General features: G+C 40.7%; 1 protein-coding gene across 4 annotated transcripts in view; it reads right to left on the minus strand.

Annotated features, from left to right (window-relative positions):
- Positions 1–18,452, minus strand: part of TTBK1 (tau tubulin kinase 1) — a 108,600-nt gene that overhangs the window by 62,204 nt on the left and 27,944 nt on the right. For 3 of the 4 annotated variants that reach the window (XM_051793029.1, XM_051793030.1, XM_051793028.1), the window contains exons 4-6: positions 10,367–10,440; positions 7,608–7,748; positions 6,243–6,347 (exon numbers count right to left, since the gene is read on the minus strand). In XM_051793029.1, coding sequence (XP_051648989.1) covers positions 6,243–6,347; positions 7,608–7,748; positions 10,367–10,440 — 320 coding nt within the window. Of the gene's footprint in view, positions 1–2,937; positions 3,146–6,242; positions 6,348–7,607; positions 7,749–10,366; positions 10,441–18,452 lie in introns of those variants that run through there. The other variant, XM_051793032.1, reaches the window with a different exon arrangement.

Here is an 18,452-nt window from a genome sequence, read left to right on the forward strand (position 1 = left end):
GTAGAAGTTACTATCCTTTGTCTTATTTTATAGCTCATTTTCCAGTGGGGGGAAAACTACCTAGTAGAAAAACATACCATAATCTCCTCTTCTAGTACCTTGCTCGCTGCAGTGAAGTTTATTTTATACACTACACACAGACATTTGGAAAATAAATACCCTTTTTCTCAATTAGCCAACACATTTCTGCAGCCTCCCTCATGCTCTTCTACACAGGCTATGCACTGTCCTGCCTACAACATCTTCTCTCTGCCCACTGACTCACAGAGCCGCCCTCGCACATGTACAGTCTCTCCAGCAAGGCACTGAAAACTACTGCAGTGCAGTCTGAGCCACGAGGAGATTGAGATCTAATCAGCTGCAGCTGACTAAGCTAAAATAAAGTGCTTGCTGAGCAGAACATTCCAGTGCCATATCCTGCAATGGGAGAGAGACTTCAAGAAAAAAATAGCCTCTCCTCTATTATCAAATAATTATCACCAAGCTGCTAAAGCCTTGAACATTTTCAATTAATAAGTGTGGAGCCACAGGGAATACATTTCTGAAGGCAGGGTGTCACAGACAGAGGAAAGGTGTAATGCTTTCTGTACTGCATGTCAGTGACAAAACTAGCAGACCCAAGCAAAGACCAGTAATGATCAAGGAATTGTCCAAAACCTGACCTACATTAGCACAGAAGACCTTAATGACTCAGAACATCTCCATTATATAAGCATACATTGTTCATCATTTGCATAGCAAGGTTTATGTTTATTTCCCCCTTAAAGTTCAAATATTCTTCTCAGCCTTAGCTCTCCATATCAAAGATTTGCTAGTCCAGCTCTCTGCTATAAAAATTAATGAAAGATGAAAAATTTAACTTGCGTGCTTTCCATAAAAGCTACTTCTGCAAATTAAAAAAAAAAAACCACAGTTTTTTCAATTCATTCCCCAGTTGCTCCGTTCTGTTGTCCTAAGATGTGCATTGACACTGACTGCTTACACTGGGTCATGTAAGCACCATGGCAAAGGTGGGTCATACAACCAGGATATCAAATTGAATAAGATTGCTCATGTCTCTGTCTGAACCATGGAAGAAGGTTGCATCTAGGGGAAATAATAGCTAAATCCCTAGAAAAAGATCTCTGCATCCTGTGGTATCAAATTTGTTATGGAAGGTCTTGGGATTCTCCACAAAATGGACTTTATGGGCAGAGGGGAGTAAGGGAATGGGAAGAAATCAGGAAGAGAAAACTAGACTTGTTTCTCAGAAAAGTATCCCCTGAATCCATAAGCTATTAACTAGTATTAATGTATTAACTAGTATTTTACAGACTTTTATAAAATTCCTTACATTCATCTTCTTGTGCATATCTTTTCAATCTTTTCAATCCCTCTTCACACGAGTTTGTCATTACTGTCTTCTAAATACTGATTAGATCTGCAATACCTTCTTTGAAACTGGATGGTTGGTATCTTACACATCATCAACTGTTATCTCATCTAGATTTGTATAAAGGCACTAAAAAAGGTTGTGTAGTTTTCATCATCCTATTCCATACGGACCATAACAATAGCATCCCTGGCTCTATTCATCTCTGGTAACCTGCCTCCAGTCCTAAAGACAATTATGGATACCCTACAGGTAGGATACATGTAGTGTTTAATCTGGCATGTGCAATATTAATTTTTAAAAGATATCAGTATCTGAGGGGAGGGTGTCAAGAGGATGGAGTCAGGTTCTTCTCGGTGGTGCTGAGCAAGGATGGGAGGCAAAGGGCAGAAACTGATGCACCTGAAATTCCAGCTGAATATGAGGAAGAGCTTCCTTACTGTGCAGGTGGACCAAGCGCTGGAACAGATTGTCTCGAGAGATTGTGGAGTCTCCCTCACTGGAGATATTCAAGAACCATCTGGATGCAATCCTGTGTAATGTGCTCTAGGATGACCCTGTCTAAAGAGATGACCCACTGTGCTCTCTTCCAACTTTACCTGTTCTGTGAATCTGTGTGTGATTCCTCTCACCAGCATTAGATCACTTACCCAAAGTTTCGAAGTCTAAGGTTCAAAAACTTCCTCTCCTACAGGAGTTTCTACATTCTTACTTGACAGCAGAATACCAAAACCACCATGTATTTAAGCCACAGGCAGAATGGGAGCAGGCATATTGGAATCCCTCTCCCTTCAATCCCTTCTCATTGAAGCTTTACAGCTGTGCACAAAATTAAGACATATTCCCTAGAAAAGGGATGTCAGGAGACTCACAGCCCTGGACATGGCCCTATTTATTGTAACTAAGTAATTTTTCCATTGTCTTTTGTCAGAAAATATACAAGTCTTGAACAGCAAAAGATGTTACTAAGCTTAATGGACCAGGAATACTGTATGAATTTATCACTGACAGTGCTCCCGTAAAAAATGAAAAATTTCAGGTCAAACAGACCCTGCTGAATACAGATGACAGATCTTAATCAGAATTTGCCACCTTCTAAACAGGAGAGAATGGGGCTTGGAGGGCAAAGGAGGAGCAGTAAAGAAATTAGCATCTCCTCTAGCAGTTTTGGCAAGCTGCCTGTCTTTTCCTTCATTTATTTGTCCTTGCAAGTGTTTGAAAACAAAACCCACTGGAAAGATTAGGGGGTTTCTTTTTGCATTAGCAATCTGTCCCATTTTTCACAATAGCCAAAGTCCCCTTTGCTAGCCAGCATGTTGACTCTGATCCAAATGCCAGAAATGCTTATGGTAGCCAAAGTAACAGCCTTCAGCCAGACCCTAAGCAGTTCCCAGCACACAATGGGCACCAAATGGCTACATGACTGATGCACATCTGCTCTGTGTGTCCAAAGACTGACTTCTACAACCCACAGCGAAATATCAACTAAGGAAACTGTCAAGAACAGCTGAGCTTCCCTGATTGCTAACAGAGGGAAAAAACGTTGCTGATGCTTCCTTACATACCTTCTGGCCCCAACCATCTTCTGTCTTTATAGATCAATGTAAGTTTCTACAGACTTATCCAGAAGACTTTGCAACATCTGGTAATGGGCAAGTGGTAGAGATGAGACCGTTCCCATGAAAGCAAATCTGTGTGGCAATAGCTTTTCTCCAAGGAGTAGCATTTGTGCTAATATTAGCATCCCACATAAGGTAGATCAGTTTTGTTTTCCTAGAAGCACAGGATAAATTCAGATTCAGAATAAATTTGGATTTAATTTCACCAAGTGGCCCATAACTTCATAAATGCTGAGCAATCAAGTCGAACTGTCAAGTAGCTGCCCTCTCTACAAACATACAAATCAAATATTGTATCACTGTAGTGCACAGTGATACAATAGTATAACAGCACTTGTCAGAAACTCAGTAGAATAACAGCTGTCTAGGTAAAAGCTACTGTGACAGCCCTTAAAAGAAGGCCTGGGAAGCCAGAGTGGTAACAGCTGAGGATGGAGAAACTAATGCTCAATGAAGACCATGCAGAGTAGAAAGCTTTAATCAATCTCTAGAAAATCAGAATGAGACCTTTTTAGGGACAGACCATGCTATCTGTCTACTAAACAGCTTTTTGCCTTTACATTAAAAAAAGAATGAATGCTGTTTGGCATCAGTTAATTGCACCTAAAATAAATACAGAAAACCAGTGCCAGCACAGATTTCTAGAGGATTTTGCTCCACAGAATCACTATCTTCTCCCATTTTCAAAATAGAAAAGTGACCAAAAATTGTAAGGCAAGTCATAAGTTAAAAAAATCCCCAAACTCAAACAACAAATGCTCGAGGCCTGGCTCATGACCAGAAAGTAATTCAGAGTCTTTCTGAAAAGGTGATAAGTAAGACTCAGGTTATGAATTTCAGAGGATATGAAAACAGCTAATACTTTTTATGGTACTATTCATAAAGTATGGCAATGCTTCTGAAACTGTAAGAAACTGCATAGAACCTACTTGAGCAGAAAACGTCTGTTAATAATTGAATATGACTGAAAGCAAAATTGAGACATGCTTTCAGAAAATAAGAAAGTGAGCCCCTTCCCTTACCTATGTTGTGTATTGTACCTCAGAACCAAATCCCAAAGAAACTAGGTTCTTGTTATAAACAATCATGTTATAACTCTGGAAATTGTATTCTTCGTGGATAAAGGAACAGAAAGAGAATGGAGAAAGAAGAATCTACCTTACTGGATTGAAATAATCTCTTTGGTGAAATAATTTATAAAGTTCTTATTTAAAAAAAACAACCAAACAAACACAAAACCCCCACAAAAAACTTCTCATTTCACTTGCCTTCATACCACCCTTCATCTCCTTCCTAATCCTCCGTGCATTACTTGGGCAGCAATCACAATCTGCTTCTCCAGACAAATCTCTCGGTCTGCAGGCAGCAGGGACACAAAAGGACTGAACAGCCTGGTGACTATTTTATAAAGTTAAATGGCATTGAAGTGAATATTTATGTGGTTTTTACTGTATCATTTCTGTCAAAAAGCCTCACCTCCTGAAGTTTGGCATTGGAGAATAAGTACATCAAATATATGAGACTGTACCCCATAAGATCCTCCTACATCCCAAACAAACTGAGACATTTTACCCCTTTCAGCAGAGCATACCCCCAACACTCTGGGGATTGCATGTATCTTTTTAGGAAAAGCTTATATGTCATTCATTCTTCTATGAGATCCATCTGTGGCAAGCAAGCAACAACGACCAAATTGACCAGAATTACAAACAACCTTCTCCAAGTCCTGTATTTTGACGAAGCCTCCCCCCCTCACCCACACCAACCCAAGCAGGACACAGTTTGCAAGACACTGCTAAAGAATCTTTTGCCCTGGAAAATGCCAAAGCTGGATGTAGAGCTGTTTCCAAAAACAGGGCCTGGGAGGAAAACAAAAGTGAAGTAATTTTAAATTAGAGTGAGAAAGGAAAAAAAATAGAGGATTCAAAAGAAGATACATCTGAAAAAATTAGTTTCTTTAATTGTAAGGAAAGAACAGTATTCAAACAATGGACTTGAAATACAGACATAAACCACAGCTGTTTCACTGAAGCAATTAAGACATTTTGCAGAAAACCAAATGCCAGTTTTAATACATGATGGGTTGAATTCTGACTGTAGAAAAAGGAAAGGAGTGGGGCTACATTTTGTAAAGGGCAATATGGAGAAGGGTTATCCCCAAACTAAACAGCACTGACATGGAAGACCAGTAGTACATAATGTGTGTCTTTTAAAGGATAAGACGCAGGCACAGCCCTTGGAGCTGCTCCCATCTACAGGTAAAAAGTCAACGCTTGCACGGTCCAACTGAAAAGAAAATAAAAGAAAAATCCCCCAGGTATGTTCATCTACTAAAGACACAAGATCTGCTCCTTTGCTTTCTTCCCACTCCCAACCATCCCCTGCACTACAGAGCCTCTGTATTTAGCTCGCACATTGTTAACATTTTCCAGAACAACAATTATCTTGCAGATGGAAAAGGTATGCAGACCAAAAGGTATAAGCCTAGGATGATAAACAGAGATTTTTTGAGCCTCTCTGCTTGCACTGTGTTCTGAAATAAATCTAGGAATTCTCTGACAGATACCTAGACCATCTTGAAGCTTTACATATTTTTATGAGTGACACCAGATGACACAGTGCTGGTAAAAGGACTAATGATAACACCCATGTTACATGGCACAAGTTATGCTCCCTGCCCTTACCTTCACTCCAAGCAGGCACACTGAAATACTCCTGCTAGGAAATCTGGACAAGGGCAATATATACAAAATCAAAACCAGGCAAGGGTGAGAACAGCATACAGGTTGCAATTTACAGTAAGCTCAGCCTCAGAGATCAGGTCAGCCTTTAACTTCTAACACTTTTTTTATAAAAAGTTTTAAGAATACACCAACCTGTTTCCCCAGAACACAGAGAACTGGACTAGACCAGTCCCCTGGGGCTACATAAGTTACATGGCCAGCATAGGGCTCACTCTCTTTGTCAGTCCATATTTTACTCAGTAAGTATCGCAAGCCTGTGGCAAACCTGATCATCCTAAATGAAATAAAAGAAAAAAAAAAGAAAGCCACATCCCTCTTAAGACAAAAGCAGGCATCCCTTCTTAGATCCTCAACTCAGCTGAAGTCACCTGCTGCTTCTCACCTTGCAGAAAATGCAGTCCAATATAATGACCAAACTTAACAACCACAAAACAAATAGAACCACAAAACCTTTCCATGCCTAATCAGTTGCAGAAATGGAAAAAAAATTCCTTGAAATTTACTTACTGGCCGGACTTCCCCAGTGGTGTTGGTATACTGACGGGCCAGACCAAAGTCTAACATGTAGCACTTTCTGTATGTTGAAGGTAAGCGGCCCATGGCAAAATTTGACTAGGCAAAGAAGGAAAGAAAAAAATCAAATTAATACCAGCAACTTCGGTAAGACTGGCCATTTGTTAACAAAACTTTGTCATATAGCTCCACGTGCCTCTGATGGAAACAAGTCAAAGAGATTACTTTTTAAGATGCACCTTAAAAATCATGATTAGAGAATCATCGCCTTGTTAAGAAGTTCACTTTGCAGATAAGAGTCTGTGGAGTCTCAAAATAACTAAAATTCACATTAGCTTTGCTAAATTTCAGCTGCTCTGAGAAAGAGCTACACTTAACACCACTAGCTCTGCAGTGAGAGCTCCATCACTTGCATAACAGTCTGGAGTTACTGTAGACAAATGCTTCTGTTCATGGTTCAGCTTCTAGCCTGCATTATTCTGCCCTAACTCCCAGAATCATCATCCACAGTATTGCATTGCCTGAATCTATCTGAATATTCAGGCATCTAAAAACCACTGAGTTTGCTTCTTAGTAAATAAACCAATACAAGCATATGAAGCAGCTCCTTTTTTTAACCTCCATCCTTAAGTTCTATCCTTTACCATAATGGATGGCTGCTAAAGGATTTGTGGCCAATCACATCAGTGACTGATTTTCAGCTGAATTTGATCATTTAAAAGCAGCTGATTTTAAAAGGAGCAAATGAATCTACTGGAAGGAAGGTAGTCTTGGGTATGGTGTAGCAACAAGTGTTGAGGTCAAGCAGCGAAGAGCTGTAAGAAAAGGACTGGCTTCTACAGAGAAACTTGGAATTACTGTCCTTCACTTAGGCAGATGACCAACATGAGTGTGTTTCTGACACTGGAAACTGTGCTTCCATTTTTTGGCAATTGCTCAGAAAGGATTAAGAGGATGATTTAGCTACGTCAAATGTATGAAATAGCATTTATTCAAGTGATGGGTCACGGAGCAAGACTTCCTTTCTGAACTCCTTTAACAGTAATAATTGGTTGGGCTCCAAATGACTATTCAGAACTAGATTGCTTCATCACAGGATATTGAGTGGTACAAGTATGACTGACAGCTACCAACCCACCATGGCGCAGCCTCTGCCAATACAAGCTAGTTTGCTATGCACTTAAAGGAAGCACAGTACTATATTACTATTCTGTATTTATAGAAAATAGCAAATGTGTCAGTGGCAGTGTGCAAGGAGACCTAAATGTATCTGCTGAGATCTGCCCATATTCAGACTGTCTTTATTGACTCAAGCAGAACAGACATACAACCAAAAGGAAAATTTTCAAAACAACATACAGGCTTGATGTCACGATGCAGGAATCCCACAGAGTGAATGGCTTCTATTGATTCTAGAATCTGTTTGCCTAATCGCAGCGTTGTGCTCAGCGTGAAAGTCCCTCGAGGCTGACTCCTTCTGAGATCTGCAAGATTTCGGCCCTGAAACAATCAATAAAACACTTAAACCATCACATGAAAACACAGCATTTCACAGCTTCAAGTGCTAACATGCAACCCCAAAAAAGCAGATATGCTACTCAGTCAGGTGCTCACCTTACATCTGCTTTATTTTTTGTATAAGATCTTCCAGTACTTCATTTTATCTTTTAAGTGATGTATTTGCTGATAAGTAGATACCAGACCGTTATCTTGGGGAATCAGCTGATGTACTATTTGTGAAATAGGCACGGCAGGGACAGCAGTGCCTCAGACTGCATGAGGCCAGCATCTCCTTATTGTAAAACTCAGACTATGCAGAAGCTGATTTAAGAACAACCTTTGACTGTTCCCTGAGCCTTTTAAAGATCAAGTACAAATTTGGTAAGCAAGGCATGAAGCCACTATCTATCACAGCTCACAGAAGCAGTTTCATCAGAAACTCCCTAGCGCACACTGTCTAGTCCAAGCTCAAGCCAGCATTGTTGTGGCAACATCACAATGGGGAAAGTTGTCTTATGAAGAGAACCATACCCAAAATCAGGAGAGGAGGATTTTTTCCAGAGACTTTATACTTATTAAAAGAAATTGCTAATTTACCTCCACTTGAAGAAATTTCTAGGGAAAACCAAAAAGGCTACCAGCTATGCATGGAAATGAAGTCATTTCGGCAAAATAAAAAAAAAAAAGGAAAAAAGGACAGTGTAAATGCAAGAAAAATCCCAGTGTTCTAGTGATAATAGATGAGTTCAAACAAAATTCCCAACAGAATATATATAAAAGATTCCAAACATCTGATGAGAAAACACAGATTGCTCTTCAAAGCAGTGAAATGCCATCTATTCATCCCTCCATTTCCAGTTCTCAAGTTTAGAGACATTAAGGTGCCAACTGCAATTGGCTCTTGAAGCTCTAGTCTCTCAAAGTGGTTTGACCCATGTTTCACTTCAGGGCTCTGGACCCTTGAACAACCACACCTGACACAGGTCAGCTAATAGGTACAACCAAGCCACAGCAGCTGGCCCAGGTTTGCTCCTTAACATGAACAAAATAAGACTAAGTCACTTCTCTAGTGCTTAACTTCTTAAATTTCTGTGACAGTTTACTAGAGCCAGCAGAGTTTTGTCATTGCTATCCTGAAACATCCAGGTTATTGAATTGACAGCAGATCTTTCTTTCCACTGTAAATCTCTTCCCTGGACACCAGCTCTCTTAACCAATGGTAACATGGAAAGCAAGGCAGATTTTTTCAGAGCTGCACACTGAAATGTGCCATAAATTTCCCCAGCTGTTTTGCGAGATGGTCTTAGACATCTGCTCTCCAGAAACAACCCAAGGCATGCGAATATCCAATACAACTACCAGGAAAAGACAGAAAATGAGCATTATTTTCCAAATAAACACCATCAGGCTGGCTATGAAACAGAGCAGACGCAGGGAATTGCAAAGCTTAGAGTGGAAGCCTCAGTCCCAATGACTGAAAAGAAAGGGAGAACTGTAGTACACAGCAGTCAGAGGAACACACAACAAACCAGGTCTCAGCAGGCCTTGAAGCTGAAGAAGAATTTTAGCCTGAAGGGTAAGAGTGCAAAACTAGCTAATGCTTTATGTATCGATGTCTTCACTTGCAAATAATGAAATTATTTTTAGCTCTATCTACTCTACGTGCTCAGTTACATAGCAAAAGAACAGGCTAGAAAGTAAAAGAATCCATGCAGAGAAGTTTTTTGCCAAGATAAAGTCCCTTTCATCATGCTTATTAAGGACAGGACTGGGGGGTTAGAAACCTTGTTCTTCCATGAGCTCCAGATTAGCCCTTTCAAGAATCATATTCGCACTCACACTGCAGCAGCACTAACAGCCAGGATTGTTTAGAGAGCAAAAGGACTTTTTCTATCCATAACTGCAGTTGGGATGCCAGTGATGCATAAAAGACAAACCCAAGCACCAGGAATTTAGTGAGTTTATACATTTTATATGCCTTGCAAAGCAGAACTATACTTCAAAAAAATTGGAAGTTTATTTTAAAGAAGTACTGGGGTCCGCTGGTAGCTACCATGTGGTAGCTACCCAAGTATTCACCCATACTGAATATCAGCAGTGTTCAAGCAGGAGTAAACACTTCCACAGCAAAAGCCAAGCTACTGCTGTTCTTGGGAGAGACAGGGGAGACAGAGATCGTGGCCTTTCATAGAGAAACTGTGCTGTTCATGTGACACCACTGGCTCTCACCACACTCCGCGATCTGATACAAGACAAGTATTTTGAATGCTGCATCACAGTGCTCAGCAGGAAATATTTCAAACAGCTGCCACTGCTGCACAATACTCTGGGTTGCTCCTGTGAGCATTCTGAATGGAGTGCTTTTACCAGAAAGTTGTCAGAAAGCCATCTCAAATAGAAAAGTAGAGCTATGAAATATTTTAGTACATCTTGTCAACTGGAGCCATTCTGATGGATGTCACAGCAACACCACCCCTTCCCCTTGTCTCCCATTCCACTCTTTTTCTGTGTACAACGAAGTCTTTAGACCGGTGTTTGGTCTTATTCTCTCATTGCAAATCCTTCGCTGTGATGCCATCTCTATGGAACAGAAGAGAGAGGTGAAGAACAGAACTCACCTGAAGCTGCATAACCACATAATTGAATTTTTCGTTTCTTCCACAGCCAATAAATCTGCAAACATGATCCTTCCCTGAAAAGAAACAGAAACATACAGAATGGAACTAAGACAACAACCCTGTGATCATGATTTTTAGAAAAATGGTTTCTGACCCAGGTCTGGTAACCATAAAGTGGTATCACATAAGGAGTTTTGCAGAACAGACTGATTATGTTTCTCCTTCCCAGTCTCGTAGCTCAGTAGAATACTGACGTTTAACAAGAAAGCTGCCTGTGACATGGCCGTGAGTGGAAATCAGTGTCAGGGTTCCTCAAATCCTGACACAGGCCACAAGTGAGAGTGTGACAAACTGCAGTTTATACCACCACACACACACAACAACACCACAGCTACCACCACCCCTGAACTAAAGAGTGGGTAACACACATGACCACATGGTTTCACAAGTTCACTGGTAGCACAGCTCAGCTTTACTCAGTAAATGCTGACTTGTACACACCACCACTACACCTGCCTATTAGCACTGCTTACCCTGAAACAGCTAATCTAATGTTACTTCAACGTGGACAAACCCTGATTTTAATAGTCAGAGACATCTGGAAAAGAAAGATGCCCACGGAAAAAATCCATTGAAACATTCGAGCAATTCCAGAACAACAGCAGGAAATAATATGAGTAATTCTGTGTCAAGTTCTGGCATGGTGTTAGAAGTACATACTACACCTATTCAGGCAAAATCAAACGAAATCAGCCACCTCACAATACGCAGTTAGTCCTCAGGGAGCGAGCAGAGGCTGTGGTTTCAGACCCTGACATGTAATGGATTTGCGATGGTTTGCTCTCTGGATTATCAGAAGGGGAAGTATGAGGCATGTGTTCCCCTAAAAGCAGACTACTGATAACAGAGCAAAAGTTGATGCACACCACAATGGTGAACACTTGGTTCCTGGTGAGGTTTCCAAGCAGGGAAGGGGGTGAGAATCACTGCATAGCTTTGCCCTATATGTCTCTGTAGCACTTGAGCAATGGTGATTTTTAAACCAAAGCTTATTGTTTGATACTTCCCAATTTTAAATAAAAAAAGGAAAAACATGAACACATACAGTAATCAGTAACTGCACTGCCCTCAGGGCCCTGCTATTACTGTCATTGCACCATAGGTCTGGGGCATCAGAAACTGCTGGGGACAGCAAGATATGACAGAACAGGGATGTGGAGGGCAGCAGGAGACAAAGAAGCAGCTTTCTCACCGGAGAACCAGAGCCTTGACCAGAGCAATAGATACAGCTGTGGAATATGGAGCTTCATCCCAGGACTCCTGGTAAGAGCATCAAGATTCTGCCCTCCAGGGCCCACCAGCATCCCACAACAGAACACCCACACTCTCTCTGCTACCACAGGGAGATAACAGAGCTACTGGCAACCAAAACTGGAGGGAAAGAGACTCTGGCTACTCCTTAATCCCTTCAGAAGAACAGGCTTAAAACAAACAAACCAACCAATCCTAATATCCACTAACATCTGGTTAGATGAGCAGGAAGGTTAAGTGTTTGCAGAGCCTTCATGTCTCTGGCATGGACATTATCCAGTTTCAGGACTGAATGCGCAAGACCATGCTGAAACCATCAAGGAACGTCACAAACCACCATATTTCAGGAAAAGATATTGAGAGATTAGGAGAGTACCCTCTTCAGTATGTGTCAGGGCAGCCTGCACCCTGATCCTCGTTTCTCACATAACAAGCCCATGGCCTGTGTGTGCCCATGGGTACTGGGTGCCACTGGTTTCCTACTATTGGCAACTTCATTGTGAATTCAGTGTTGATTTTGACATACAGGTTTTTGGTTTTCTGAGGGAACTCCTTGAGACACTGTGTGGAAATACCACAATTCCTGCCCTGGGCATTACCAAGACTCAACTATCCCACATCTCTTCCTGCCATGGGTCCCAATATGCTGCTTGCCAATGTGACCCTCAAAGCCAGATTTGTGGCTACAAAGTAAACATATCTGAATAACCTCAGAAAGAATGAATTGTATTTCTTTAGGAGTTCATGCTACTTCTGTGCTTCAGCAAACTGGCCATCTACACAGGTTTCAGACAGGATGGGCAGGTCAGTGCAAGCCCACACTCAACCCAGACATGATTCTCAGATTTGCACAGACCAGCCTGGCTTACTTACAGACACTGAGTTCCACTTGGCTTTGTTTGCCTTTCCGAGCACCAGGAGATGGATATTGAGGCAACAGCCAAAATGATAACTGTTTCTAGTTACAGTGCAAGCTATTGTGTGGTAAAAAAGGGTAAAATAGTAATTTTTTACACCCTTTTATTGTTTTAGATGATTGCAAAGCACCGATAGGCAGGACACCATGTGCTTTTTATTGCTGTAAAACTACAGACAACACCTCTGACAGGTAGAACCTGGCCATCTAAATCACTAATTTCAGCAAAACAGGAATGATAGTGTCCAATTATATGACTCAATACACATCCTTGCTAATTTGATACTTCCTGATTTCAAGTGTATTTCTGAGACCTTCTGGTTTTGGTTTTTTGTGGGTTTGTTCTGTGTTTTTTTAATCAGTTTCCTCCACAGTACTATTGTTTTCTGGATCACACAATTTCACCAAAAGAAAAAGCATTTAAGTTTTTAGTTTATTATCTTTGAGAATTGTTTGCATGTTTAGTATGGCAACATGTTTCCACTTTCTATAATTTTTGAAAATGATTAATTGACTGACAGTTCTGGATGACCTGCATCCAAAACTGACTTGATTTTATACTGAATCCTCCTTACCAGCCTAAAATGGGCTTGGATCTGACCTGTTGGTCTTGGGAATTTAGGTGCTCTCTGGAACAGCTCTCCCATGCACTACTCTGCAACACAAGCAACACCAGGAAAATAAGAAGAAAGGAGGTGAGGGAAAACTGTGCCAATTTCTGCATGAAATAAAAAGAATATAACAAAGTGTAGAGAAAGCAGGCCATATTTAGAAGTAGTGCATATACAGGCAGCTGGTCATATGGATGGGATAAATGCTTGCAGCATCAAACCCTTTGGATTCTGGAAGCTTTTACCCATCTTTCATCTAAAGGAGGCAGCAGATTACAACTGTTTGCTCTCTTGGAACAGTTCATGCCATGCTGAAGTAGCAGATGGAGGCTGACAGTCAGGTGTGACTTAGGGATTCCTGCAGATCAGTCCTGAGGCTGATCAGAACACTGAAGTGCACAAGAACAATCGTGTTAATAACCTCCTGTGCAGCCAGGATGATGGAACTGTCATATTTCCCTTTAAGGCAGCAGGAAATAGCCCCCACTTCTCATACATGCCCTCCTCAAGCATGGAGATCATAGCACAGAGAGCATCAAAGCATATTTTAACCCAGAAAAGAAAGAAAAGGGTGAAAAAAAGGTTTTTTCAAGGTATGTCTAGTATGGGAAGCCTCATAACTATTTTACTGCACTAACTGCTAGATGACACTTACTCCTTTGCTAGACTATTATGCTCAACAGCCACCCTGATATTACAGAGGATCAGAAGTTATACCATAGAAAATACGCTCTATATCTGTATTTGTTAATTTCTTAAACCATACAAATATCTTCCAACAAAGTAAAGAACAGAGCAACAGATTATAAAGAGTTTTGTCCTGTTAACTAACACTGGAGGAATAAGTCAGCCTGATGCTGACTTGAGAAAAGTTTCAGAGTGTTTTGTTTCACAAGCATTTAGTTAAGGCAAAATTTTAATGTTAAGCCATAGGAAAATATTCTTTCTACAGTTGTCTTTTAACTACAATGAACATAATAATCTCCCACATAATACTGGGTAAAAATTACAAATATTTCAGTCACCGAAATGGTCTTCACCATCCTTGTTCTGAAGAAACTTAAAAATTACAGTCTATAATTATGTTCTCATGTATAAAAATAACTTCAAGTATTTGGAAAACCCTTCCACCCTATGATAGATACTCATCATCTTGTAGAGATGTGATTAAAAGCCCCATTTTAATACTTTAAAACTTTCATTACACAGAACTTAAGAAAACTAAATTATGATCCTTTTTTGAGTCTATTTTTTCACATGGATGAATTTCAAACTGCTGGACACCAATATTCATTCCAATCTTCTACTCCTTTAAGTTCTTAAATATTCTTCATGTATTTTCAATATAGCAATGAAACTAATAAAATAAATACTAGGAAAGAAATATGTGACATTATCATTGCAATTTGAAGTTGTTGGGTTTTTTTTACAGACTCCATATTTCCTGTGTTTTCACCTGCAGACAAGCAGTAACCGCTCTTCTCCATAAAGGAGTTAAAAATTTTAATCTTTTTATTTTATGCTAAAATTTTATGATTCATCTCCATTGATTAGCTGTATCATTCCTAACAGTCCACCCAAAACACTACAGTAACTTCTACTGCACGGATTATCATAAATCTCAGTGTAATTGTTACTCTTATTACTGTTACCTTACCACTTCCTGCATTTTCTCCTGCACAAGACCAACACCGACATAACAGCAGGAATTCAGCAGTGCCCACCAGGACGGTGGCAGGGAAAGGAGAATGTAACATTAACAAAAAAAATCAGAGCATTGGGTTTGTTCAGCCTTTAGGAAGGCAATAGAAGGGAAACCATCTGCTGGTTGGAGCCACCAAATAGAAGAGTGCTGATAAGATGGAGTTTGACTTTTTCTCAGAGTCTGTCCTGGTTTCAGCTGGGATACAGTTCATTTCATTCCTAGTAGCTGGTGCAGTGCTTTTGTATTTAGGATGAGAATAATGTTGATAACACAGGGATGTTTTGGCCATTGCTCAGTAGTGCCTACCCTAAGTCCAGAACTCTTCAGTGTCCCTGCTCTGATGCACAACAAGGCAGGAGGGAGCACAGATGGGACAGCTGACCCAGACAGGCCAAAGGTATGTTCCATACCACAGAATGTCATGTCCAGTATATAAACTGGAGGGAGTTGGCCAGGAGCCACATATTGCTGCTTGGGAATGGGCTGGGCATTGGTCAGAAGGTGGTGCACCACTTGTTTTTCTTGGGTTTTATTCCTCTTTTTATTTTGTTAGCTCTCTTTCCACTACTACTATTATTGCTATTATTTCAATCAGTAAACTGCTCCCATGTCACCTCACATTTTTCCACTTCTCCTCCCCATCCCACCGAAGCAGGGGAGTGGTGAGCAAGCACCTCTGAGGTACTCAGTTGCCAGGTGAATTTAACCCAGAACAGAGGCACACAGAGTGGCACTGGACATGAGCTGCAACATGGGAAGTTCCCACTAGGTGTGATTTCTTTTTCCCCCATGAGGATGGTCAAACCCTGGAACAGGGACCCAGAGAGCCTGTAGGATCTCCATCTTTGGAGATTATCCAAAACTTCACCAGAAAAAGTCCAGAGCAACCAGGTCTATTTCTTTTCTGCTTGGAGCAGGAGGTTGTACTAAAGACCAAAGATCCCCCCTGCCAGCCAAAATTTTCCTCTGGATCTATTTGTGCCGCACTTTTTCTTTAAGGCTTGCCTCTCACATTAGCAGCAACCTCTGACCTCTCTAATCATAAATGCAGCTGAATTCCAGAATCATCAGTCAAGTTTTGTTTTATTCAGGTAATACATGAAGTATCAAAATCAGGGGAATACTGTTGGCCAAAAATAACCACCATGGCACAGCGATCCAGAAGCTCAACCCCACAGATAACTGCCTAGAAAAAGCCCAAGTGCTTAGTGACATAACTTGGTACTGCTGGGGTCACTATTCTATAGCTGTGGACATGTAGCTATACAATTGCTCTCACTGGCATTTGGAAAGCTGCAGTTGTTTCTCAATTCCCTACATTATATATACATTTTACAGTATTCTCTTCTTTATTTGCCTGTCAATGTCAGTGTCAGCTTATCACAAATTTTGTATTGTGGGGATATATATATTCTGCACAAATACTGTAAAGAAAAAGATCCAGCAGGACTAGAAAGTGAAATGTGAGTTATTTTCATCATTTTCTAACTTTACTTGGAAATGGTGTCTGTAGCTTGGCAAAGCTGACTCGCATACAGTTCTTTTCCTTTGGAGTTAGCAAGTTTCATCTCTGGCCAGACAAACAAGCTGACTTCAGGGACTTGTCAACTCAGCTGGACAAAGGAGTTTTTAACATGAAAGAAAACAAATTCTATGCTGGAAGTGAGGCTTAAATAACTACATTATTCAATAGTAATCAGCTAGAATTTAATCAATTGGGTTAACCTTGCTAGTGCTTCTGTAATAAATGAATGAACTAATGGATGCAAAACCTAAAAGGTTGGTCATCATCTTCCAATCAAATGGTAAAAGGTAAAACTGCCTGACCTTGCATGGCACAATTTCCTGCAGTTGTTTCCCAAGACCACTAACAACTTTAAGATGAGTAACTGATAATAGATCCCACATAGGTAAAGGGACAATAGTGCAGGAGCAAGAATTCAACATAGCCCCCAAAAAAGTGTGTTTTAAATCCTTTTTCATCCATCCCGTGACCTTCCCCCATCCCATACTACCATGGTTGACACAGAAAACATGTGGCCCAAATGCCACATATTATTCAAACACCCTTCCACATGGAAAAATGCAGTGCTGGGTAAAGAGGATCAAGCTACATCTTGAATCTGCCATCCTGTGATAGCCTAAAAGCCTGCTAAGGTAATTTACTCTGCTTTGTAGTCTTTACAGATATCTTGGTTACATCAATCTAGCAAAATACTGTAGAAACATATAAACCGTGTCTGTAAAAGTAATAGAAACTGAATTACAGAGGGTTAAAGGCACCACTTTAACACAAAACTCTCACATGTGCAAAAAGAAAGGAAAAAATCTAGGACTGGCAAATAAGAAAAAACAAGCAAGATCCTTTTTCTTCCATTATTTTGCTAGGAAACTCCTACCTATCCAACCTCTGGCAATAAAGAGGGAACAAGCAACACAGACTTGTTTCAGTATCTGCTGTAATAAAATCAGGTACTCAAAAGCTACAGTGCCTGTGACCAGGCTGCATCTTGCACAGCTACTCAATATGCAGAAGATCTCTGCACTGCAGGATAAAAATAATCAGAGCCCTACGCAATGAGATTGGTTATACTGAAAAGAAGGCATTTAGAAAGAAAACAACACACTGAAGAGAGCTCAGCAATATCTAGCTGCTGAGCGAGGTCAAAAGCAAGTATATGGGGCCTTGTAGCCTCACACCAGGGCAACACTGCCACTGCAGATGAACTGAAAACAGTGCACAGCACCAGAATAATTGGGCCATTTTAAATTACAGTCTGCCAGGCTTCTCCAAAGAGAATCCTAGCATAGGAAACCAAATGCTGTGGCTACATCCATATTTTGGAGAGCCTGTGGACCAGAAGGCATAGAACGTGCTGCACTGTCCTGGTATTACAAGCCCCCAGAGAGCTCCCAGAAGTGCTATCAAGAAGTAGGTAAGGACAGGGAAAATATTTTTGAATTCAAAGCATCTGCTTCTGAGCCTCACACAGCCTGAGCTGAGCATCTAGAGAGGACACAATACCTGGTTTGGCATGTAAGATAGCTTCCTCATACCCTTCTCTGCAGCAGCCCACTGGATTTAATCAGGGATACTGGTTTACAATTTCTGCAGTTAAGGCTGCTGTTAGAAAAGCAGACTGAGACAGCCCAAGCCAAGCACCACAAAACTATGCCAGTGCTGTTCTAACAGAGATGTGACATTTTGATTAACCTCAAAGATGTCATAGATGGGAAACTGAGTCCAGATAGTACTCCACAGATGCCCCTTGGCTAGCTGAATGTTGCTCCACAGCAAACCTAGGGTGAGGAAAAAAGTCAAAGAGAGAGCAGGCAGGTTTCTGTCCATTTCTATTTCAAAGGAAATTGAATAAATCAGTATTTCAAAGGGTTAGCAAAGCATTGAAGGGATGGAAAAACATCTGCTCATCTAGAAGTGACAGTACTCTTCCTTCCATATGTTCAATCATAGGAAATCATCCCATTTTTTCTCCTCATGATTCCAAAGAACAGGATCCTCAGAGTCCTAGTTTATAAGAGCAA

This window comes from Manacus candei, unplaced genomic scaffold, assembly GCF_025592945.1.
Source record: "Manacus candei isolate 608988 ecotype Guabito, Panama unplaced genomic scaffold, ASM2559294v1 h1tg000035l, whole genome shotgun sequence".
In the NCBI taxonomy this organism is placed as follows: Eukaryota; Metazoa; Chordata; class Aves; order Passeriformes; family Pipridae; genus Manacus; species Manacus candei.